This window comes from Centroberyx affinis, unplaced genomic scaffold, assembly GCF_046629955.1.
Source record: "Centroberyx affinis isolate AG114_WGS23_722 - 3 ecotype Tasmania unplaced genomic scaffold, CSIRO-AGI_Caff_v1 ptg003165l_1, whole genome shotgun sequence".
In the NCBI taxonomy this organism is placed as follows: domain Eukaryota; kingdom Metazoa; phylum Chordata; class Actinopteri; order Beryciformes; family Berycidae; genus Centroberyx; species Centroberyx affinis.
Genome location: NW_027281218.1, coordinates 41,311 through 68,113, shown reverse-complemented (window position 1 = coordinate 68,113; position 26,803 = coordinate 41,311). Strand labels below are relative to the sequence as shown.

Here is a 26,803-nt window from a genome sequence, read left to right as displayed (position 1 = left end):
TATTAGCAGGCTTAGAATTAAGTAATAGCCTGTGTTATTTTAATAGAAATAAATTTCCATTTTGCTACTCTCTATTGCTAACTGATAATGCATCACATAATAGTGATATAATCTACATCCAGTTCATGAAAGGTTTTACATTTGCTGTTCCAAACACCCGATGTTGAGTAGGACTTTCCAGGGAACATGCGTTTTATGTTACTGGAAGCAGTAACGGTGGTTTGTTTGGAATAAATAGCAGAACTGCATAATTGGCATGAACAGCGATAGCCACCATGGTTGAACAGACAAATAAAACGGCTGCACCTATAATAACTCAAACTTAATCAACAGAAAATCCAAGGAAAAAGACGCCTGGGAAGGCCAGTGCAAAACAATCCCAGCAGTGTCTACTTGCCAAAAAAAGCAAGAATGTACGTGAAGAATTGTCTTACTCCCTTACTCTAGTTCCTGAGGTAGAATAGCTTGGAAGAGGAAATATTACATTTGATTTTAGGCATTTAGCTGGCGCGCTTATCGAGAGCGACTTAAAAGGATTGCGGTAATAGAATAAGCCTAAAATCCTAGATCGCTGTCATTACAAGCATCAAATTTTAAGGAGTGCAAGGGTCAAAACCACAACGCCGCTGAGACCAGAGATGTAGGAAAACTTTCTGTGTCTGTAGATCGATCTTATATTGTAGATAAAGCAGAGGTATTTTCTAAAAGAGGAGCGCTTTTAGGATGCAGCACATGGCTTCTGCACGCGCTCAGACCGGCGGGCCAACACTGAGCAGCCTTGTTCAGAATGGACACAAGTTATTTCTCGCAAAGCCTTCAAGGTCTTTTTCTCTCTCTCTGTCACACACACACACACTCTCCTCTCTTTCACATACAACACATCCTCCATCCCTCTCTCTCGCTCTGTCACACACACTTGATCTCTTTATATTCTCCCTCACACACACACATTATCTCCATCTCTCTCCCCCATCTCTCTCTCTCTCTCTCTCTCGCTCTCTCCATTTTGCACTTTATCACACACACACACGCTATCTCTATCTCTAACATCAGCATCCATTTGTGCTGTTGACGTGTCTCTCTCTCACACACACACACACGCACACGCACGCACACACTTCCTCTCTGACTCACTCTGTCTTACTTGCTGTATCTCTCATTCATCCACTCACTTCAGGTCTTTCTGCACATTCTGTCACTCTGTTTAACTCCAGTGATACACATGTTTGTGTGTTGATGCGGTTGGTGTCAAGTTCTGCTGTCTATTGAATGGTACAGTCTGCCTTTTGTGCATAACTCAGGATGTTGCATTATTATCAAATCAGCTGAATCATTATCATTTCCACTACTTTTGTTCTCCTCTTCCTCTTCTTCCTCTCCACCACCTCTCTGAACAGATATTATATTCCTGTCCTCTCCACTTCCTCGTTGTCCTCTTCTTCTCTTCCTCCTTCTCTTCCTCTCCCCTTCTCTCCTTTCCTTGAACCCCTTCTCTCCTCTTGTCCTGTAAACAAACGAGACCACTGCCAAGACGACTGGTAACCTCTACACCAGTGGTTCTCAACATGGCGTCCGGGGACCACCAGGGGTCCTTGAGGGGGTTCCAGGGGGTCCCCAGCAAATTGATTAGCATTATTTCATTTACAAGAAGTTAACACAATTAGAGAATGTAGAAGAATGACTGTTTTGGTCATAGTTTCACTGTTATCTCTCTACCTACAATACAGACAGTCATGGAATTCTGGACAAAATCATATCTAACAATAAAAATATTCTAATATTTGGGTCCGAGAGACAAAATCTCATCAATTGGGGGTCTGTGGCCCTAATGTGGACAAAATTATGGGTCCTTGATATGAAAAAGGTTGAGAATCACTGACTCTACACTGTATTTTACATTGTGTGCCTCCTGGTCAGATTTGGAGGGAAATCTGCTGGATTGTGTTACAGCACAAATGGAGATTGCCTTATGGCACAAAATGGACCATTTTTACGTTGCAAGTGATTCACAACTTTATTCCAGTTCCGCTATTGCAAATACAAAGTTTCAGCTTCGTGTTAGCTTACCTTATCGTGCATATTGGCTGTTATCATGAGTTGTTATCAGCTGTTATACTTCTTCTTTACTTTTCAAAACAAACGCACACAGAGTGACGTCAGGGAGGAGAAGTGCGGACAAGTAGAAACATCCTCTTTGCGACAGGAAGCCGCTGGGTTTATGGGAAATGTGGTCTTAATTTTGACAAACAGTAGCTCGAACAATACCACTGGTTTGAGATAAAGGATCCCAGTTGTCTCGACCACAGTCTTATTTGTTTAATTATCCACAGTTAATTTGACAATGATATATTGATGTTTAAAAATCCTACACGTAGCACCCTTTAATAGGACTTATTTTTTACTTAGAGGTTGAGATTGTCCTGCAGTGGTAATTAGGAGGTTAAGAAGTTAAAGAGTGTCTTCAGTAATCAGTGGGCATGCTGAAAAGGAAGGATGTGTGCAAGCTAGAGGAATAATGCTTGTTCCCTACCTTCTTCCCTGTCCTTGGCTGAGTTCACTGTGAAAGTTGTTCACCTTGACAGTTCATTTAATCTGGTGTTGAGTCCTAAAACGATGTTGTTCTTAAAAAAGTGAAAGAATCTGCCAGTAGGGTGAGATAATAGTTTTTTTTCCCCACACAAATCAACTTGTTTTGAGAGTTTTCTTGAACCAAGTAGTATTACCTTGAAACCAGTGGAGTGGTCTGCAGTTTCATGAAAAGTCAACACACAGGTAACAGCAAGCATCATAAACGAGTGAAATCATCTCAGGCTGATTTGGTTTTGTCCTTGCTGGAAGAAAACAAAGTTTTAGGCCTCAATACAAGGTTAAAGATATTTTTAAGACGCAGTCCTACAATAAATCAGTGTTAAGATGGACATTTTTTTCGCAGCGTGGTGCAGAATGCTGCGTTTTAACGTGCCACTGATGCTTCAGGCCTAATTTCTCACATCCTTGACTGGCAAGTGGCATGTTTGATAACTTTCATCTCTTCTGCTTCTTTTCATGGCTCTCTCCTTATCCTGGCTCCCAGGAATGCAATAAAGCTCAGGTACTGTATCTATTAACACTGTTGTCTGTTGTGTGTGTGTGTGTGTGTATGTGTGTGAGTGCGCGCGTGTGTGTGTATGTGCTCTTGCTGTCTGCATTCTAGCTGTCTGTGTTTGTGCTAGTGCTGGTGGTTTATCTTCGTCTGTTTCCCATTTGTCATGTCTGTAGCTACTGGTAGTCTTCCTTAATAAATACCTCCCATTTGCTGGTATCAAGAATGATAAAGATGAAGAGCGAAGCCTGCTGCGCCACACTCAAATTCTATTACCGCGACATCAACGGCAACATCAATTGAATTTGTTGAAACTGCCATGATAAAAAATGTTCCATCCTCGACTTCCTTACATATTATCATGTTTTGTGATCTGCAGTTAGGTTGTAAAGTAAGCGTGCTTGGTGGAGGAGAAGCAGCGCAGGGAGGCGACATGGACCTCATCACGTAGCTGGGCGATGACAGTCGAGTGATAAACATCGCTGTGGTACAGCTCAGGGCCTGTAAACTGAGATAATGGCAACAATTAAGCTGTTTGAGGTACATCGTATCTCAAACACGGCTCCTCTCTCCTGATGGGCTAGATAACGGTATTGACTGTCTTTAGGCTCATCGCAATTACGCACAGATTATTATTATCCTCACTGTGGGTGTGGTTGTGTTGAGTCTTGCCTCAATTTTATGAACTAGATGTGAGCCACTGATAGTTATGTGCTTAGGGTTTCATCATGATGGCTTCACAAACTAGATAAATGCTTCTCCGAGCTTATCAGAGCCATTTAATTGATACATATAGACCTATTTATCAATTTGTAAACCAACACAAGAAACACTTAGGTTGAAGCCAAACAGTATCGCCGCTCCCACGATAGGCCCGGATCCAATATATCCCATATTCCAGGATTCGCCACGGGATGCTGCCGTGTCCGAGCAGAAATGGATTGTGGGAAAGGGGTTGAAAAGATCAGAGCTCCGGGTGTCGAACAGTCAGACCTGCCGAGAAATGCGAGAGGAGAGAGAACAAACCTGCCACTCTCATCCGTGGAAAAGCTGAGCTCCTATTTTTAGAGCTGTCCTTTGTGACAACCTGCTCTGCTTCAGCTGTGCATAGATACAAAAGCCTCAGGTTTGAACAGACAGTGCCTCACAACTGCCCCTGAAATGACGTATTGTACTCTGATTTTTTTTTTTTGTTGCTTGCTCTCTTGCTTTCTTGCTTTGCTGCTTTATTGCTTTCTCGCTGCCTTTTTTTCTGTCAGCTTGGGGTGTTTGGACTCAAAATGACCAAATAACTGGGAGTAGTAAAGGCGGTGAAGATGATTGCTTGTGAAGGCTGGATTGTCAAACATGGTCATTGTGGCTGCTGAATAAAGGCATAGTTCATTTGTTTTCTACACATCTTTTGAGCCCTTTGCAGCTTACTTTGTCTTTCTTTGCTTCGTTCAGTTGAGCACCCCAGCATCTATTTGTATTTATTAGTATAGAGGCCAAAAACGAAATATGAATTTATTGTTAATGGCAAAATAGCAGACATTGTGATGTGATGGAAATGGGAGAGTGTATACTCCATAAAGCAAGTGAAATGGTGCCTTGTACAACAGATGAAAATTAACTACCCATTGATTTTGCTGTGGTTCATTTCTCAACCAGATTTATTAGAACGTGTTTGCTGACATTTGATGCGCTTTTCATGTCAGTTTTGACATTCAAAGACCTTTTTGAAAGTTAAGTATTTTCAAAAGGGTTGACAGATGACATTTATTACAATGGTAATGAGCCAGCATAGCAAGCACCATCAGGTATGCTGTTTTTTGTTGTCTTGGTGGTGGTGTCACTTAAATTTTGATCAAAATGACTGAAAACAGTTGATAGTAGACTTGTTTGTTCTATGCTATGTTGAGCTGATGTTAGACAGTGCTGGATGTTGCAGTCGATACTTAATGTGACTAGATAGCCATGAGTAGGTGGTTTTGAGGTGTTACTAAGAATGCTTATTCAACTTGCCTTTATAAAATAATGGTTCAAATATGTTTTGCGCATGCCTCAAAATAAAATTTGCTTCAACTAGGGCGCACATTCCCTGTGTTTATGCATTTTTAACGTTGAAAAAGACATTGATGATAACAACATGGAAACCACTCAGATAGGAACATGATGAAATACTATGATCTTAGTGGTTATGATGTTTTAAGTATAATTCAAAACAAAAGTCTGACTAACACACACACACAGTTAAGAGAGGCTGAAGGCATTCTCTCATTTATATTATTATTTAAACCTTCATATTTCTGTGCAGCCTGTCCTGTCCCGAATTTGCATCTTCCACAATTTGGGTTTGTTTATTTTCCTTGCACAGTTGCATCACTTTCTGATGCAATAATCTGCTGAACATTTTGGTATGTTTAAATTTATATGTCTTCAGGTTGATGTTGTTGTAGAGAGGCCCATAGGACAGGACAGAATAAAAATGTCTATAATATCTTCCCACACGGAGTTGTAAAATATATGATGAACTCCCACATTAAGCCGCTATAGATGGTAAAACTTAACTTGTTAGACTCCACATGAGCAATTATTGCTCACCCGGAGATCTGTTTGCATCTGACTTGCAACACCTTGCAACAAATTATACTATGAAACCTGTTTTAAAGCCTGCCATAGTCAATTCTGGGCTTTTAAAGGAAAAATCCACCGTCAGATACTCTTCACTCTTAGAAATCTACAATTTGTGATGTTCCCCGCATTCCAGGAGTTATTTTGTGGAGTGTTGTAATTTACTTTTTCTCAACCTGCCTCGTCTACTTCAACTTAAGTTAGTAATTTCCTATATTTCCCAGAATGCCTTTCAACAAGCTGCAAAGAGCGCGCGAGAACGTATTACTTTCAATCGAAGGTGGCTGTATGGATTCTGAGGGGCTGAGACCAAAACCTGATGTTTACCGTTGATGTGTTAGACAGCTGAAACATTTTCTGTTATCAAACTTCATTGTAGCTGTGCTGGAAATATCTGAATGTGACGTAATGTCGTCTACATTTGGCCAGGTATCCGCTGGAATAAGAAAGTTACACCACCAAACACCAAAATGGGCCCAGAAATGCAAGGTACGTCGCAGTGTTAAAATGTTTTAGGGTAGGTTTTTACAGTTAAGCTTACCTTGCCTTCAGAAAGTATTGAAACCCCTTGACTTTTTCTGTATTTTGTGTTGAATTAATACAGATTAAATTGAGATTTTTCGTCAACAATCTTTCTTAAGGCACTCTACCTTGACCTTCTATGGTTCTATGGTTAAAGATTGTGTTTGTGGTATTTCTGCTTTATTAAGTTGCATGCCGTGGAAAGAAACAGGAAAATTGGCCAAGAGAGAAAGAGGGGAAGACATGAGCCAGACTCAAACCCACCATGTTGAACCATGTTACAGTACATGGCTCACTAGCCCACTGAACCACTAAGCTCCCCTGACCTTCTAAGGTTAAAGACGTCCGGTTGGTCACCTTCCACAGTTAGGCTGTAACCCTTCTAAGGTTAAAGACGTCCGGTTGGTCACCTTCCACAGTTAGGCTATAACCTGATCCGGAAACTTCTAGGTATTGATCAACTTTTCATACACCTACCAAAAGTATTACATCTCTGTCAATTTTTATCCGAGAGTAGCTGAATTTGTTTCATTGGTTTGGTTCTTTTCCATCATGCAATTTGAAGGAGCTGCAAGATTGCGACAGATTTTTTTGCCCCATGAATCTACAAATGTAGTCTTTTTTAAACCTGCTTGTCTGCCTGTGTTTCTGCCAAATTATTTTTAGAGCATTGCAGAGGTGACAAATGTGAGATAAATGAAATAATCCCTTGGGCGGTAGCAGCTACGAAAATGTAGTCTTTTTTTTGTTAGATCATCTTTCTCATTCTATGAATGCTGTTTAGAGCTGTCGCAATGGGACTTATGTCAAAGATAAATGCATCAAGGTGGCAGCGTCAGGAGCGTTCAGTTGTGTTTTCTCTACTTTGATTAAGGGAGTGTCTTCACAAGGTGAATAAGGTCAATCACAAAGCAATAAATCCTAGCATCACAGCGTCACAAGTTTGATCCTGTAACAGCCAATGTGTGTCCATCAACAGCCATGTGTCCTGTCGAAGTTTCCTTGAGTAAGACACTGAAAAACTACCTGCTCACTTACTGTAAGTCACTCTGGTTAGGAGTGCCACCAAAATGCCTGTAACATGTATGAATGGGAGCTTCAAGAACTGTATGAGGAAGAGTGTCTGCTGATGTATAATGTATTTTAACATGGTTTGGCTTGTTCTGATCTTGGCTGATTGCTCCTGAATATTCTGTGAGATATCCAAAGTATTGTTTCATTCTAAAGTTTCAGTTTTTTTTTCTTTCCTCCTCTTCCCTCTCCTGTTTGCTTACCTGATATGCCTCGCCGTTCAGCTGGGAAATCCTCTTCCCGTTAGCTGTAGAGAAACCGGAAGCCTTCCTCTGGCCAGTGTGTGATAATGGATGTCACTAAACCCCTAATCTCACCCCACCTCTGTTCTCTCATTGTAAAGTCACTCTGGATAATGGTCCCAGTTAAAAATGTAGGTAAAACTGCAGTAGGAGGAGCTGGACCATGGACAGCAGTCCAGACATGACAGTTGTCTTGTTATCATGTCGTTTTGTTAACCAGTTTTAATGTATGCTTGCCATTGGCATCATCAAATGTGAAGCAGGACTTTGTGTGATGTATATGTGTGTGTGTGTGCATCTATGTGTGTGTGTTGAATGATAACAGCGTTTTTCTTGTACTTTACCATGCTGAAGTTGTTACATTGCTCTGCTGCTTTATGGCTGTAATGTGGAAGTGGATGAATCTCAGATTGCTCTGCTGTTGTCCTCAGTCGCTCTGGGTAAAATCATCAGCTAAATGCTTGAAATGTAAAGGTTATGAACTTCTGCTGTTTTTATGAACATGGGTTTAATGGAGAGAGTTAAATGGAATAGATGGCATTTAGAGATGGTGTATACTTGACTGTATGCTGGATGTGCTATGAATTTACTGAGTAGAGGGCTGGTGAACCTCTGTAAAGATCAATTTTTTCTTCTCAGTATTTCTCATCATCGTTTTGATTTCGTAAATGGACCTCCTTGAAGCTTTCGCCTGTGTGTGTGTGTGTGTGTGTGTGTGTGTGTGTGTGTGTGTGTGTGTGTGCATAGGTGTTTGTGCATAGGCGTTTGTGCACGGGTGTGTCGTCCAACTGAGTAATGAGGTTTTTATGGCTCTAATGCTACGCATCGGCAAGCAAACACCATCACATGACCTACCCATAATGCATGGAGCAGTTGCAGCCACGCTGGGTTCGCAAACTGTGTTTACAAATGGCAGACGAGGTACCGCCCCCCCTCCCTCCCCACCTCATGCATTTAGCACAGGCTTCAATTGAATTTGAATGCATTCATGTTACTCTCAAGTGGCGTTGTCACGTCACTGTCACAATCACTAAGATCGATACACTCCTGCCTCTTCCCCTTTCCATTTACATTGTGATTACTCAGTAGAAAAACTGATTAATAGGCTTGTTTGTTCCTAGAAAGCATTAAACGGGGGGTTGGGCAGCGGGGCTGATATTCCCCAGACGCGACCCCGTTGCCGCGGTGATGTAATGATGCCCCGGTCCTCCCCCCCGACGATTGCTGGAGACGTTAATGACTGGGCTCGACGGCAAAGCACCTGAGCTTTTTTGTTGTTTTGATGCATTACATCATTGCTCGGGGCAGGAGGGGTGATGTCATACCGGGTCTCCAGCTCCCCCCTCCGCCCCCCCCTCCCTTCCCGCTGCCATGACTGGAGCAGCTCCAGAAACAGACCGTACTACGCTGCTTTCTAGGCATTGTCTAAAGCAGAGCGGCTAGGCTCTTATTCACCATGACAAATAGCTCCAGCCTCAGCCGTCTGGATGCACAGGAAATGTGTCAAGTGTTTTATTGGTTTTATTGGATTTGTTGTGTTTGTTGTTGTTGTTGTGTTGAAATATGCATTGTGCTTTTTTTTATGCCTTGCATTAATCCGGGTCAGAAACTACTTGTATGTGTGTGGGTGTTTGCACACTTTAGAGATGATCATCAACAATGAGCTTCAGATATATTATCATGATTTCTGTACACAAATGTAAATAATGTTACAAATGATCAGATTTTGTAATGCCCAAAGTATTGCAGTTCAATACTAATGATATTAATACTAATAATTAGTATTTATACTAATACTACTAATGTAGTTGATTGTTCTGTTTCCTCTGGGAAACAAAGTAATAGTCTGAAAAGACAAGTAGGAAAATGGTAGTACAACAAAATGCATAAATGACAAGTAAAGTAAATTAAAAAAAAAATAAGGCTTTGTTTTTTACTCATTGAGGTATGGATAATTTATTAATAATGGTAAAATTATAGTGACAGTCAATAGGTAATATTTTGTCATAGTCCTTTGTGTTTTGGTTGCCAATATGAATTGCCAGCTGATTATTTTGCCATTTGGAGATAAACAGTTGCTGGTCTATTGTTTATTGTCTGGGATGGCCTTTAAATCCCATTGTTGCTTGACGCGTCTTTGTCATTTAAAGTGCCGTCCTCCTCATATCTCTCTGTCAGTCAGGAGGGATGGCCTTCATATATGGGACCTTCTGCGCATCCAATAACCAGAGAGCCTCCAGGGGCATGGCCTACCCCCAAAACACACACACACACACACACACACACACAGTCTTTCTCTCTGCTCACTCTTGCTCTTCCTCTCACAAAGCAAAGGGGTGATGGTTGAGATAGTTATGTTGTTGTGTGTGTGTGTGTGTGTGTGTGGGTGTGTGTGTGTGTGTGTCTGGGTGTTTTGGAGGTAGGCCTTGCCCCTGGAGGCTCTCTGGTTATTGGATGCACAGTGTGTGTGTAAGTGCAGCAGAGTAAGAGGTGGTTGTTTGTCATTTGCTAGATATTTCAGCTCTGTTAGCGATGGCACTGCTCAGTCTGGTACAGCTGGGCGAAGGTGAAGTGGGGGGAGTCCATCACCAATTTCTCTGTCTCTTTCTTTCTCTTTCACACACACACACACACATCACCCCCTCCCCTCCCTCCTCCATTTTACCATGTCTCGCTGCTTCCGTCGCCACAGCAACTAAAGGCCCTGGGGGGAGGGGAGGGGGGGGGGTGATGGGGGCGGCGGTCACCCAGTTGCCGTGGCTATTCCAGCTGAGTGACAGCAGTGACATCACTGCCACCAGTCTCAACACTGGTGCAGCTGCCCATTTCAAACACTGTTCTTTCCTCCTCCTACGCCTGCTTCATGCTGTCTTTGAGCTTGTTTTTATCGTAGCCCTTCTCTCTCTCTGTCTGTCTCCCTCTTTTACTCCCTTTCCCACTCTCTCTCTCAAGCAGAGATGCTGCTGTCTGTCTCTGTATCCCTCTTTTACTCTCTCTCTTTATCGCAAGAGGAGATGCTGCTTCTCTCTGTTTTCTCTCTCTCCACCCAGGAAATGGCTTTCCCTCATTCCGTTACTATGCCAACCGGCTGCAGCCGCGGTCTTGTGCCGAAGTGAGCGTGATAATGGCATTACTCGCACTGGGCTCCTCTCCTCCATCCCTCTATCCATCCATCTATCAATCTATCCATCTCACCCGTTAGATTTTTCCTCCACTTGACTGAGCATTTTACCTCTGTCTTGCCTGGTGTCTTGCTTTGTATTTCATGTAATTTCATCTCTCCATATCTCTCTCTCTCTGCACCTCCCTTTTCCTCCTCCTCCCTCACTGCCTTTTATCATCCACCCCTTCTCTCCTTTCCCTCGTTTCCTCTCCTCTCTCGTCTCTCTATCTGCGATGGGGGTGTTTTAAGCCATCCAGAGAAGCCATAGTGGCTGCTCTTACAGCATCACTGTCAGGCAGGGAGGAGGTCCTTACTCCACCCCCCCGCCCCCATTCTCCGACACACACTCATATACACACACAGACACACACACGCACGCACACACACGCGTACACTCATCCTCCTGCTCCGGTCACAAACAAACCAAGAGGGTTAACAAAGCTCGGTGGAGGCTGGCTCCTCGGTCTCCAAATAATCTAATGGTGCGTAAAGGCGTGTGTGTGTTTGCGCGGTCGGTGCGTATACGCGTGTGTTTGCGTGTGTAGCTCTACCGTCGGGAGAGCGAGGGGAGGGGAGGCTAGAAAGGGAGAGGGAAGGCGGAGGGAGCAAACGTGAGTGAAAGTGTTGTCAGCCATTTTTCTCATTTTTTTTCTATTTTCTGCTTTATTATCGGGGCGCCGCTGCTCTCCGGCAGGAGATGTGATTGTCAGGTGGGGGAAGAGAAGAGGCTGGTTCGTCCTCTCTTGGATAGAAGGATATTTTTCTCTCTCCCTCCTCGTCGTTTTTTTTTTTGTTTTTTTTAATCTATTTCCCTGGGAAGCAGCAGGGAGGCTGGAATAAACGCAGGAGCTGGTGGGGTTGGAGAGCCTAATTCAGCCCAGCGAACAGCGGATACTCCCAAAACTATCAAGCCGCCTCCTGCATCCAGAGAGACAGGGAGACGGGAGACGGTGGTACCGAGGGAGGGGAGTGGACAGGCGGCTGGATGAAGATGGGGGTCTATGCTGTAGCATAGAGCAGGTCCAGGATGTTAGATTTTAGCCCGGTGAACATTTTTTCATTATGAAACCATTAGCAGCATCAGACAGCCATGGAGTCCCGAGCCAGCAAGATAAAACCCCGGTAAGTAGCCTATTGACGTGCAAGGTTTTTTTTCTCCATCTTTTTCTTTTTTTTCTTCTCTCATTTATGACCCGCTAGATATGATTACCGGCCGTATAATGGATGTGCATCGGATTTCTATCGAGCCTGCACAAGATGAATGAACGCAGGGCGGGCCAAGGACGAGACAGAAACCCGAACGGTTCGCTCACAGCCTTATCATTTCCCTGTCGAGCCTCCGATGTGTGTCAGTGTGTTGTAGAAACGGCCGCCATGTGCTTGCTGTCACACACACGCGCGCACATACACACACACGCGCACTTACATACCCTTATGAAAAAAGAACTATAGCAATCTTATAATATATTTTAGAAGGGTGCTATACAAATATCAGCAAAAACTAGGCCTATATAATATCCCATAGGAATATCATAGGAATATTATAGTGCTATCATAGGAGATGAAACATGGCCATTACAAACCCAATATTGAGTCACAGACGCGCTTAAAGTTCCTATAGGGATATTATAGGTGATTTTTCGCAAGGACACACACACACACACACACACACACACACACACACACACACATACACACACACCACCCTTGCAAATCAGTGTGTGTGGTTTACGACCGACGTCTGTGCCCTCATTATGTTTTACGACGCACTAAGGTGACAATACTTGATTGTGGGTCCGCACGGCGCGCCCATGAAATTGCCACGCCGGTGTCGTTTGCTTTGGGGAGAAAATACTGTACAAGCAATAGATCAGAGAATGGATTTGGGGCGGGGAGGGAGGGGTGGTGGGGTGTTAATGTAATGTGCAGGGATGTAGTGGAGGGTTAACCCACCCTTTTCAGCCTGACCTAAATCTTTATGGGTAAAATCCTAGTATATATCAGGGTAAGGAGGATCAAATTGACGTAAAATAGGGGTTTGTAAATGAGATAAGGCATAAACCAGTGCCTCTGAAATATAATAGATTTTTGGTTGTACTGGTAGTTGTTTGACATATAATGATCACCGAGTGGAAGTCATAGTTTACCCACCGGTTTATTTACCACTGCTGCCGGTGCTGTCCATGGTGCTGGACGCAGCCAGCAGCTGCCAGACATTTGGAGGCCAGAGCTGCCACAGGACTGATCTGCACTTGAACGGTAAATGGATTGATCGGCTGTCAGCGCCGCTGGCATCATTCACACACCGGGGCCACACACACACACACGACACACACACACACACACACACACACACACACACACACACACACACACACACGCACACACCGGGCTGTAAATCATAATGATTGACGGATCCTAGACTGCAGAGCACAGATCCCTAACGAAAAATCACCATAATATTTCTATAATAGTCCTATAGGGATTTATGGCTTGTCTGTGGTACTCAGTTGTGAGTTTATAGAGACCCTTATCATATGTAATGGTTCTCTTTTTAATCTCCTATGGTAAATTGATTGAACTGACTTCAACTTGAACTATAGTGTATCAATTGTTCTGTAGGGTTTTACTATGACATATCCTCTTCACTGTTTGACTGATCATCCAGCACCTTGGCAGAAAGTCTCAGCCAGGTGAGCAGTAGCCACTACACACTTAAAATCTCCTCATAAAATTTAATATGGGATTACTACAGTTCTTTTTCATAAGGGTTGCCAAAGCAGCACTACATATCCTTTAAAGGAACACTTCTCTAATTCAAGAATCTTTAATAGCAGGATAACACCATTCTTACACTGCCAAAGCATGTTTAAAGCCCAACATCCATACAGCTCAACTTCAAGTAAACAAACAAGCAAGCAAGCGAACACATGTATGGAAACTGTAAATGACAATTATGGAAAACATAAAAACATAATAATCTAAATTTTGCTCATTTTTCCATTGGCTTTCCCTCAGCACATGGAAGGTAGTAACATATTTTAGAGCAGGGATAGATATGAGCCTTCATTTGCCTCAAAGATTTTTATTTTCTCTGTTAAATTTTTAAATTCATTGTATTTTTCACTCTCATGGGTAGTGAAAAAGCTAGATCTCAGCTAGATCTTTATGTTCGCCTCGCTCCCTGCTTCTCTCTCGCGCTCCATATTAAATAAGCTGTTTTTTTAGCATATTAATGGAGGCCTGTGTAAATATTCATTTGGCCCAGCAGGAAACCCACCATGGGTAAAGTCAATAACAGCCACCGGATCTTATTACAGTAATGACATCATCGTAGTAGGCCCATGGCCATTGGTTGCTATATGTGTAATCCCCAGTTTGCTTATCTTTGTTATATAGACTTGTGTGATTTCCCCTCTTACGGTTCCATTTTATCTTCGGCCTGCAAGAAGGCACACGCCGTTTTACGCCATGCAATACAATTCATGTTGATTTGTTAGGCTTTTATGGACTTTTATGGCTTTATCTTTTGATGATAGGCTGGCCCCAGATGCTGTCTCCTTATCTCTTAACATTTTATAGAACTGATGTCCATGTACTGAAGACGGGGGCACAAATATTTTATCCAGTCTGGGCTTGGTTAGTAAATTTAGTGGAAATTGTAATGGGGGAGTTTGTACTGATATACCACTGATATAGTAGACAAGAATTGATGGTTTAGATTTATGTGTTAGGTGTATTTCATCAACCATGAACCCCTGAATCTTATTAAACCCCCACTGCTTCCTGGTGTCAATGAGGAAATAAGATGTTTTTTTCTTACTTTTTATATATGGATATGTTTTTTTTAATCCAGTAGCAGCAATATGCTTAAGGACAAGGAGTTAACAGTTCTTATTGTTGATTTATTTTATTAGTTGGTCAGGAAATTAATGTTAGCATTATGTTTTTCATATTATAGTAGTCTAATCAAGTTAGTTATGAAGTATAGCTCAATATAGATTATTCCTCTAACTCGAGATTGCAGAATTTAAAACTTTATTTCCAAAATACTATACAGCCATTTTGAGATCATCACATGAAGTTCATCATTTAATATCTGTAAAATACAAAAAAAAGTGTAATTTTGTTAACCATGGACTTGAGTTACTCACTTTAAAAAACAGCTGACTATGTCTTTGTTTTCTTGAGGGTTAGGGTTAGGGTTAGAGTAAATCTTACTTAAAAAAAAAAATGGTTGACATCTGGAATAAAACTCAGCAACAAAGCATTATGATAATAGTATGGTGGCCTGTATGCCTCATTGCGTATAATCATCTCCCCCTGTCTAAGTGCTGGCCTGTGTGGTACTGAGTGGTGGAGCTGTCACCAGGGAGGGGAAAGCCCAGAGAGCATATCAGGCCCATTTAATCGGACACCCTGCCGAAAGGGCTTTAATCTCTTGATCCGCCTGGCTCAGGAAAGCGAGAAGCTGCCGCCATGGTCAGGGGAAACTCTGGGATGTGCCCGCTGTCTCTTAGTCCTCCAACATCGACAGTTTTCCATTCTTTAACAAGTAGGCACAGTTGTAGCCACGACTAAAACGTTTAAAACGGCAGGACGGCCTCGAGCGGTTTCAGCTGCTTGAGTTCTGAAAGAGAAATTGTTTCGTTGTCGGTTTTAGCTCCCTAATCTCACAATTTCATCCCGAAATGTAGAAATTTCCATCCCATGAAATTTGACTCTTCGCTGAAACTATGAGGCTTTTTTTTTGACGCTCTACCATGCTTAGAACGCCATGAAACGTTGGAAGAAGTCAAGCTCGCCAACAGGCCAAGCAGTTCTGGGCTTGGCCTTTCAGTGCAGTAGCACAGCTTCACCCTCAGCTTACTGTATAAAAGCGGTAAAGAGATTGAGAGCCAGCCAGCGCTTCCACAGGGTTTCCGCCCAGCAATCTAGGTCATTAGGTCTACAGTGTAATTTAAGGAGCGGCACATCTGCTCACATGTAGGCGGAACTGTGTGTTGTGGGTCGAGCATTAGAGCAATGCTTAATCCTCCTGTGACAGCTGATCGTAAATATTTTTGGCTCATGGTTTTGAAGAGCACATTTCATTTGTTTGCCAGAGAACATTGAATGTAGAGCACAGGAGCACTGACAGGCCTACATAAGGTAGGAGGCTAATCACGTTTTTTTTTATGTTCTGGCTGATGCTGAGGATATCACCAACAGCGTGGCTAACCTAACACAAGCTCTGTGTAGCGTTCAGGCCTGACAGCTTACTGTACACGCGACCGGCGAGCAGTTACCGTCCCGTTGTGCCGCTGATTAGAAAAGCTGTTTAATGTTGTGGTGGCGTCCATCTTGGCCCAGTCTCTAGCATGCCAATGGACAGAAGAGGTCAGCGGACCAAATGCTCATGGGCTGAATGGACCATGGCTTATTGACTGACAGACGGATGACCTAAATGAGTGGAGAGAAAGGATGAAGTGTTTATTATCTCCCCCCCTCCTCCCTCTGTCCCTCCCTTTATCCCTCTTTCCATTCCTCCCTTTATCTCTCCCTCTATCCCTGTCCTCTGTCCTCCCTTTTTCCAGGAGGCGGGGCTTGTGAGTGTTGGGGCGGGAGGGGGTATTATTATTGACATGCAGACCTCCAGTGTCTGGTTGGAAGTCTGCATCGACAAACTCCACATGACTGGTCTTGTACTGTTAATAATGAGAAAACTCAATTCACCCACAGTGCGCTTCTACTCATTGAATCAGCATTACCATAATATTATCTACAATATTATTACCATAATATTAGAGCTACGTTCACACTGTAGGCATTTAACTGATGCTCTTATCTAGAGTGACTTGCAATCAGTGCAACAATGCGTTTGAATGTCTATAAGGCCAAGATTACACTGGTAGTAAGGAGTGGAGGGTCAAAGCCACAGTACCCAGATGGTAAATGTAACATCACAATAATATAAAGCTATAATTGTGAATTTCAGATGTTACCTAGCTTCACAGTGACTTAATTTCCAAGGTTTGTATCAGAGAGTGCTACACTGAGCCATAATGTGTCTTTTGTCCCAAAAGTCATCAACAGGAAACGTGATTCGGTTTAGCTAGCGCAGTTTCAAATGAACAATGACATTCATCACCATAACACAATAGTGTCCAGTCAGTAATAATGTGGAAGTCAGCTGGAGGCGTTCAGAGTGAATTGGACCAGATGAGGGGATGGGAAACAGCAGCCTGAGGGGGTTAGCGACTGGCCCCTCCGGTCGGCCATTTTGGTTAGTGCAGCCAGCCAGATAATTAAACGTGATGGCAATCTTTGACACAGTATAATCACATCACACCTCAGCGCCATTGGAACCGCACAGAGTGCTCTGTCTGCCTCTCACTCTCTTGACACACTTATAGCACAAAGACACAGAAAAGCACGCACTGTGAATAGCGATATCTCAAATTCAGATTTCCCTCACAAACATTAGAAACCATGTAGGCTGCAGCTAACAAAGCGCCCGAAATAACTCGGCACACTTCTCAACTATAACTGTGCGAAATCAATTCGGTGCTACAACTGCTTCAAGCTCTTCACTTTTACCGTGGTTCTGTCTCAGGGTACAGTTCATGAATATTGAGAAGTCGTTTAGTTAAAACTAGTTTCCCCTACACCATAGTGTTAATTCTAGCAGAAAAACTCTTGTTCTCCTCTTCCCAAACTCTTTAATTAAGCCATAATGCAGATGAGTGTTTCAGACGCTTCTGACGATGGAGGTTTTCTCACAGTACGTTTGAGAGGAGATGACGGCTCAAACCCATTTACTTGCAAATGAACCTCCAGATGTATTCCAATCCAATCTATTCCATTTGTCATCCGAGTGAGACTTCACCGCGTCGCTGCTGTTGAGACTGATTTCCAAACCTATCTGTGACAGTGTAGTCATTCACACCCCCAGAGTGCATTTTGGGGGAAGGAGACATCGAGATCCAACCTATTTAAGAGGCTATTTTACCTGTGTGGCTCAGATGGGAAGAGTTCATGCTCCATTCAGTGATTGCAGTACAGCGCGTTCTGACCGCTGTCGCACCACCGCAGCCTTTGTTTACATCACGATTTATTGGAGCACGGTCTGTTTTCACTCTGAAATTAATAGTCTGACCTTTCTATACCAGTACAGGACAGTATGTGACAGCTAGTGATGAGTTGTACATGTGATTTGAGGCTTTCAAAGTTGTAACAACGTAAAACGACGAGTAAAATACACCTATATTTTGAATTAGGGTTAGTTCAAAATCACTTCAATCTAGGGGTAAAATTCGTAAAGAACATATCTAAATATAACCAACATTTAGATGTTGAAAGAAATGGGAAAAGTTAACTCCTGTGTCTTTATTCTCCATCAAAGGGCACATATTCTAAAAAAAAAAAAAAAAACGAAATTCTGGCTGAGATATCTTGTGCTGAATTAAGTAGCCTAGTTAAATCAGCCACGTTTGACTTTTAGGTGTGAAAATTCAATATTGATGATCTGCCACAGCCAAACGGGGGACTTGAAAGCGGCACAGTGCAGTCTCCCTTCTGAGTATCAAAATATTTTGGTAAATAAAACATTTAGCCATGAAATATTCACATCAACAGGCCTTGTGAACCAGTTTATACCATTTGATTAAATCCATAACTCGCCCCTCTGGCATTCTGGTCGGATATCAGGACTTTCATTCCAAAATGCTGTATACATTCAAGTAAATTCATACAAGTAAAATAAAAAAAAGTGTCACCTGAAATAAAATGTTAACCTCAATATTTGCTCAATATTTACAAAATACAGATAATAACATGATAATATTTTCTAAGTAAATGACTCAAGATGACTAATAGCATTTTTACTCTCATGCCAGGAATCATTTTGTCAGAGAAGGTATCACATTTTTCGAAGGGTAGATATCTCAATTTGGTGTGAGAAGTGTTCATATCCAATACACACATTAGCCAAAACACAAAATCTTTTGCCATACTAACTGCTGTAGTTGTTTTTGTTATATTCTTCCTCGCCTCCTTAAAATTCAGCACTACTCTCACTGCTGCACTGCACTTGGGATGGGGGGGGGGGGGGGGGGGTCTAGCTTATTTTGCATTTCAGGGTCATCTCCATAGGAAACTGGGTTGGTTCATTTGCAATACACCTAATTACAGTAGTACTGTCTGGTATATTATACACTATGCATTACTCATACGGGCTTCCCCTATTACTGCCTGGTGTTCATTTAGGTTATTTGAGTTGCGTGCTTTAATTAGGGTATTTCCTCGGTGGAATCATTGCTTCTTGTTTTTGTGCTCAGTTCCTGAAAGGCGTGTTGGCACAGTTATGGCTAACACAGTCGATCCTCAACACCCATCGCTCTCTATTCAAGATTCAAAAAACTTTATAGTCTATCACATAATGATAGAAAATTGTCTTAGGTTAGGAGCTCACAAGCAACATAAAAACATACACCCATGAAAGACTCACATGAAATTACATTAAAAACGCAAACAATTCCATAAATAAATATGAGCAGGTGTGCAAAGCTGCATTTAAAAAGTAGTGACAGTCTATTTGGCCTTGTTTAAAAAGGATATTGCAGTGGGAATGAAAGAGAGTTTTTGTAATTTCTCTTTTTGGCCAGAGGTAACAGACCACATTACTGCAGTTTGGGCATTTTTCTTCTGTCAGTTGAAAGGTTGCATTGCCATTTACGCACTGAGAGACACTTTAGATTCATGAGGCCTTTTAAAACCTCATTTATAATTTCCAAAATACAAACTTTCTTTTGGTCACTTCTGGAAAACTTGTGATTCTTATACGTTGTGTTGCCTGGTAGCAGCTTTATGGTTTGGTGTGCTAACTGGCAGAATCGGGAAAGGGTGGAGGGGAAGGCTTCTAAATGTCATGCCATCACTTATTTATTCAGTCTCATATTGTGGTAACCTTCGTAAATGTTTCTGACAGATTCCATGAAAGCAGGAAAAAACTTCATTAACATTTCCCCTTTTTCTGCCTTTTCCTGATAATAAATTATTTGGATAAAGTTGAGCTTTCGCAAAGGGGCTCATTAATATTTTTTCATGTATGCTCTGGTAACATTGGTGTGTAATCACAGGAGTAGAATAAAGACGGAGATAAATGCCTTTTACTCATTTAAATAGAAGTGAATTTATTGGAGTTGTAGTGTCTCAGTGGGCTAAGGTGCGTACTGTGTACTCACAGTGTCATGGGTTCGAATCTCGGCCCACAGCCTTTGCTGCATGTCGTCCCCTCACTCACTCTCTCCCCCCATCTTTAATGTAACTTAATATATTTTTTTTAATTGGTATATAATCCACAGCCATAAAATAAATTCAGGTCTAGTTGAAGTAATGAAGTTTAACAGCAGCCATTGACCTAGATTCCATGCCCGTGTGCTTTCTCTTTAAAACCCCATACACTACATTTTTACATTTTACATTTTTACATTTTATGCAGTAGAGTGTGCTTCAATTCCTAGATCACCAAAATGTTTCCTTAATCAATAGTAAGGAGTACAAGGGTCATGTCCACCATAGAATGATCAAGTAGGAGAGAAGTGTTCGGAAAATAAGTAAAATAATTACAATAGGACCTAAGGAGATAACTAGAAGACATTTTACATTATATTTTTTGGACTTTTGGACTGTCCCTAAGTGTCTTTTAAAACGCCCGGCAGTCAGCATGAGTGTTGGTGTGAGTGACTGGTGGCGGTGGGGTTTGGAGGCTGGCTGATACTGACCATCTGTGTGTGTGTCTGTTGTGTGTGTGTGTGTGTGTGTGTGCGTGCAGCTCCCCGCAGACTTCAGCAGACTTCACCTGGCCGACGGCTTGCACCCACAGGTGACCCACGTCTCCTCCAGCCACTCAGGATGTAGTATCACCAGCGACTCTGGAAGCAGCAGCCTGTCAGACATTTACCAGGTAAGCCGGCCCCTTGGCGTTGGCTCCTCAGCAGGGACCTTCTGTTTAGTTAAGTAGGTAGTAAGTAGTAGTAAGTAGTCAATTTGTTAGCCTGGTAGATGGTTAGGTAGTTAGCGAGTGGGGTAGCTCTGTAGTTAATTTATTTGTGCAATTAAATGAGGAAAACATTGATCAAAGAAAGAAAAGTAGAAGAGAAAAGTACAAATCTGTCCAGGTGAGATTAAAAAGCCGCTAAGTAGGTGCGTAGGTAAGTAGTCAGTGAGTCAGTTATTTAGTCTGGTAGATTGCAAGGTAGTTAGCAAGCAAGGTAGTTCAGTAGTTAATTTATTTGCATTTATTTATTTAAATGAGAAAGACCAGAGGAAAAGAAAAGTACACATGTGTCCAGGAAAGGTTAAAAACCCTCTTAAGTAGGTAGGCAGGTGGTCAGTCAATTAGTTCGACACATAGTTTGGTAGGTAGTTAGCTGGCGAGGTAGTTCAGTAGTTAATTTATATGCACATTTAAATGAGAAAACACTTAATGAAGAAAGGAAGAAGAAAGACAAGAGGAGAAGAAAACTCACCTCAAAAGAACTCAAAGAAAGAAACTGAATCAGATCACAGGAACCCAGCTGCTGTAGAATATAGCAACTATAGCAACAGTCCCTAACCAGCCCAACTGCCCCCCCCCTCCCCCCAACACAATCACACACACACACACACCATCTCGTGACTATGGACGAGCCCCAAAGCCAATCGCAACTAATCCTCTTAACATAGCACACCCACCCCATTGGCTCCTAATACTGTCACCTGCTGTAGGCCTATTTTTGTGTGTGTGTGTGTGTGTGTGTGTGTGTGTGTGTGTGTGTGTGTGTGTGCGCACGCTTGTGACTGTGCACAGAAGCATTAGTCTGAATCATTTATTTTTTTGGCAGACCTTTTAATTGTGTATGTACATGTGAGTTGTCGAACAGTACGTGTTCGTATCTTGGCTTTTGTTTGTGTGTGCAGAGGCGTTTGCGTCTGAATCGGTTTGTTTGAATGCAGCTTTTGGTTGCGTGTGCGTATGTGTGTGTTATCGCACAGTACGACCGTGTGTGTGTGTGTGTGTGTGTGTGTGTGTGTGTGTGTGTGTGTGTGTGTGTGTTTGGCCATGCTCTGGCTGGCTGGGGCAGGTTGAACAGGCTCTGCTGTCCCCAGTCTCTGATCCTGGTCTTAGAGCCATCTGCTAGCAGCTCTGTGGCAGCTCCATAAGAGTCAGTCTCTATATTTTGCTCTCCCTCTCTTTCTCACTCTGTCTCTCTTTCTCACTCACACCTACACACACACACACACACACACACACAGATATCATACTCCTGTTTTCTTACCTCCTTGCCTCCAGATTCTTCTTCTTATCCCCACCTGAAGTAGCTTCCTGCAGCCCTATTTCATCTCTCCTTTCTTCAGTCTCTCTATCCTTCCCTCCTGCATCATACTCCTCAACAACAGCTCTTCTTTCTCTGAACCTCGTACCCACCGCACCCTGACCTCCGTTTTGTCTCTCTCTCTCTCTCCTGTCACTGATCAGTTACATGTGATCAGTCACACTCATAAATGCCTCTGCCTTGCTGCTGAGTTAGATATTGTTACTCTAAGAAACCACATACACAGAGGGTTTTTTAACCTTTATTTACCCATGAGGGTTTTGCAGAGTATGCAGGCTCTTTTTCAGTTCCACCTTGCCTCACATTCATACAGTTCCACACATTCACATCTGAGGGAGAAGAAAGCGGATCTCATTTACTTTTCTTCTTTTAGGCCACTTATATTTAACACACAAAGCAATGTACATCATGAAGAATGGAAAAAGGATTAAAATCCATCTCTTACTGTCCTGGGGTACACTGCATGACTCCACAAACTGTTTGTTTTATGCAACATTGCTTTTTTTTATCATTAGCTAAAGTTGCATCCTGCAGGTTTCAAAATTAATAATGCGACATAGTAGATCACTAGCTATGTTTGAGGTCCTTGTCGGGGTTGTTGTGAATAGACTGAACCGGGGGGGGGGGGGGGGGCTAGTTCTTTACAGATGAAACCACAGGAAGTTGCTGGTACAAATAAATATTGTGGTGTTTCAGTCTACATTAGATTTTCAACATTTAGCGGATGCTCTTATCCAGAGATACCTAGAAATCCTGAGCACATAGGGGTTCAGTGTTTCGCTCAAACACACTGTGATAGGACCATTATGCCACCCTGCTGCCCTAATATCCTCCATAGCGTCTCTTGGCCTCGTTGACTGAGGCACAGACCCGCATCATTCTCACGTCACTGGCAACATGGCGCACTGTTTTGCGTCTGAATAAATCATGAAATTGGTCCTTCAGAAGGGCTTTGAAAGCATTGATCCAAGAATAGCCCTGTTGAAATATTAACAGCACCTGCCCTGCCCACTCACGCTTATGCTCACTGCACATTTATGGATCCTTGATGCATACACGACAGACACACGTGCATGTGCTCACACATATGTACACACACACATACACACATACAGCCAGTGTTTAAAAATGTTGTCTGATTAGATTTTAACAAGTTAGAGTCTCCCTGTGGCTCGCTAACATGTTTGCACGCTGTTGAAAATCAAATGAAGTCACGATGCCATCCTCTAAGGCATCATATGCATTGTGATAGTATCCGCCATGCTTCTCCTGTGCTGATCTATATTTGATGCCTAATATAGAAATACTGTTTGCAGGGTAATCGACTGCTCAGTGTCATGATACAGGCCTTGGTGAAGCTGTCCTCACTGTCTATATATACAAATAGGGCAAATGGATATGTAACTGTCTAGTTTTTTAGGGCACAGACTGCCCAGGCAGTACTCTGGTCTATTTTATGGAATGCTACGTTCCGCTCGCAGATGTCCTGGAAGAATTTCAGGCTTTAATGTTGAGGCGAGTTTACAGATCTTGGACAGGCAGAATCATTTTGATGCTGTCCTGTTTTTTTTACGAGTGGTGTGGATGGAGGGTAGCATACAGAGTTCAATGACACACATAACCTGTATTTTAGTGTATGGTACTGTACTGTACTGGTACTGGTACTGTAAAAGATGCTTTAATTGTCTCAAGCATCCCAAGACCAGCACAGAAAACAGTGTAGATTATACACAGCAGTGGCCACCGTAAAGAATTTCCGCTGCTTGTTGGTAATGGTAACATGATGAGGTGATGAGGCATGCAGATTCAAGTCATATGCATATTTAGTTGAGCGTTGATTGGATGGGACTCTTTCTTTACCGGCTCCTTACTCCATCTGTGACTCTCACTTATCACCAAGCCTGTCCCCGATGAACCCACTGAACACACACACACACACACACACACACACATACACATACATCCCCCCATGCAGGTCCCGCCCCGGCCCCGCCTCCCAGGGTGCACCGGTGACGCCCGAATGGCCACTCAGACACTTGCCTGAATCATTAATGAGCCTTTTGCACATGGCGTTTTAGGAGAAATGACATAGGGTTTTGATGAAAGACTGGGCACGGGGACTTTGAAAAATTAAAAGCAGACTGACAATCCGGGAGGTGAAGATGCGTCTGGCTCTGGGCTTTTGCGGACAGTTTGCAAAGGCAACGTTTTCCTCTCTTTCTGTTAAACGGCTTGAGGTCGGGCACCGTGTTCAGGTAAGAGGGTTCGCCATTGCACCGGGGCGAGGCAGAAGGGTTGATGCTTTTTAGTCCTTTACAGACTGCTTTAGTTAATTCTGAGAGGGTTTCATGTTGTGTGAGAGTGAACCAGGCAATATGGCCTCTCTATCGTTCTTTATAGAATTGCGTTGTTTGATGATAAGCAAGAGAACTCCGTCAATATCACTCATGCGCAAGTAATTGCATTACTTCCGCTCCTCATCTTTGTTCATTTTCCCTTTTCTACACATATTTCATCTTGTGCTTTCAAAGAACAGGATCTGGCTGTGAGGCAAGCAGTAGAGTTTGCTGAGGGGGAGAGAAGAGGAAAGTTGGGAGTTAATTAGCTTGTTACTATGCATAGCAGACTGTTTGGTATGCAGTGTTGACGCCTGTCTCTCTCATACTGTACTGAATACCTCTAATCCATTTTACTAAATGGGTCAAATCTGCACAACAGTTTTACAGAGCCTTGTTTTTTTCGTTTGCTTTCGGTTGAAAATGCAATGTGTCACAGCTGATGTTGGTATTGTAAAACAATATTCAGCAGTGTGTATGTGCTGTGTAACCTGAATCTCTTAACCCTGATCTGTCCTGCCTTTTCAGATTGGCTCTTTTCTAATGAGTTTACTGTGTCACAGGTTTTGATTGCTGGGTATGAGCTTGGTCGCTAGTGATCAGCAACTACTGGCATTTAATTTACTTTTCAAGCATTTATTTTCTCTGGAGCAGCTCACAATGAGAAAGCAGGTAGGTTGTTTGGTGTCTCGCTGAAGGACACTTCGACAGTCCACATGGCTGTAGATGGACACATTGGCTGTTGATCCGACCTCTGCCTTATGGTTATGGGACAGCCTCTATAACCACCGTCCATCGGCTGCGGTTTCCCAACCACCGAGGTTGAATGGAGAAACCAAACCCTTCTCCTTGTTTGTCCTAGACAACTGACACATTTCTCGTCTGTTTACTGTTCGCAGGCTACGGAGAACGAGCCGGGTGACATGGACCTGAGCGGCCTGCCAGAGACCGCAGTCGACTCCGAGGAGGACGATGATGAGGAGGACATCGAGCGAGCGTCAGACCCCCTCATGAGTCGGGACATCGTCCGGGACTGCCTGGAGAAGGACCCGATGGACAGAACCGACGATGACATAGGTGAGGAGCTGTCTGAGGCTTGTATTGTCTTTTTGCTTTGTGGTGTAAGTGCCTTGAAAGAACAAACTGTGAAGCACTATTAAATCAGTCATGCTGTTTATTATTCTAATCATATTCTAATTAATCTTAATAAAGCTGCTATAGATGTTTTTGTGAGTGCAATCTGGAGAGTGATGTGAATCGAAGCAACACTTGGAGTGTAAAACACGAGCCGTGTTGTTCCCAGCTAGGACAATCCTTGTTGGCCCCATTCTAGATCAATTCAGTGCTCTACATATGCTACACTCTCCTTTTTTCTTTAAATCGGTCACAGTAAATTTACATTTGTCTAAAGCCTTCTCTGCTTTACTGCTCTCATTTTCCATGTAGGCTTTCCAGTAATTCTTAAAGCCGCACCAGGCTTGTGATATCATAACCCCTAAAGCTGTGATTCAGCTACAGTGATAGTGATATGCATGTTTAAAAAGATAAAAAAAATAAAAAGTACACAGATACTCAGGGCTTAGCTACAGATGTGGATGTGGATTGAGGGAGGATGATGCATGGGATGTAGAGAGAGCAAGAGTGAGTGCCAACCCAACTCTCCCCCCACACCCACCCCCCTACTTGAAAAGCCCCACCCCACCCCACCCCCCACCCCCACAGATCTCTCCCCTCCGCTCCACACCCCCTCCCTCCGCCGGCAGGGTTTTCTAGGTCACTCCGGCACATCCTCTCGCCTCCCCTCTCCCAGCACATTAAACTTTCAGTGCTTCCGCAGCTTCACACACGACACTGTTGCCATGCCAAGCACAGGTCAGCCAGAACCCCAGACTGCTGCCGGCCAGCCGAGGGAGGAGAGGTGGCTCGTAGATGGAGGCGGGGGGCTCTTTCCCCTCTCTGCACCTCAGCACAGGGTGTCCCACATCTCCTGCTGCTGAAAGGCCTGGGCACTGGCTTACGCATAGCAATTCCATGTCCAACACACCCAGCCCAGGATACCCGCTATTTAAGTTGATCATGGTTGACAGAGTGGCTAATATGATTTCACTAGTGGTTCTTGTGTGCCAAATGTCTGCAATGAATGTTGATTTCTGTAACCCACACAAAGGTCATTCTATGAGGTGTCAGCAGTTCTTCTTGGCTCGCCTTGAATGCCCCTGTCAATGAAATTGATATTTGGCTTAATGTTCTCCGGATAATCATTCATTTGTAGGCTATTCATTGCAATGATTGGACTCTATTTTCATGCACATTCTCCCGCTCGTGCCTTCTTGGCTGGAGCTGAGGGAATGCAGGCTTGCCAAGTCCGCTGCCTGTCCTCTTTTTCTCCTCTGGGTGTCAAGACTCGTGCTCATCTT

At 43.1% G+C, this 26,803-nt stretch overlaps 1 protein-coding gene across 1 annotated transcript in view; it reads left to right on the top strand.

Moving 5' to 3' along the window:
• Positions 1-26,803, top strand: part of LOC139659936 (rap guanine nucleotide exchange factor 2-like) — a 67,848-nt gene that overhangs the window by 16,854 nt on the left and 24,191 nt on the right. Inside the window, exons 4-6 of the mRNA XM_071537958.1 lie at positions 3,074-3,091; positions 20,508-20,639; positions 25,286-25,463. Of these exons, the coding sequence (XP_071394059.1) occupies positions 3,074-3,091; positions 20,508-20,639; positions 25,286-25,463 (328 nt within the window). The remainder of the gene's footprint in view (positions 1-3,073; positions 3,092-20,507; positions 20,640-25,285; positions 25,464-26,803) is intronic.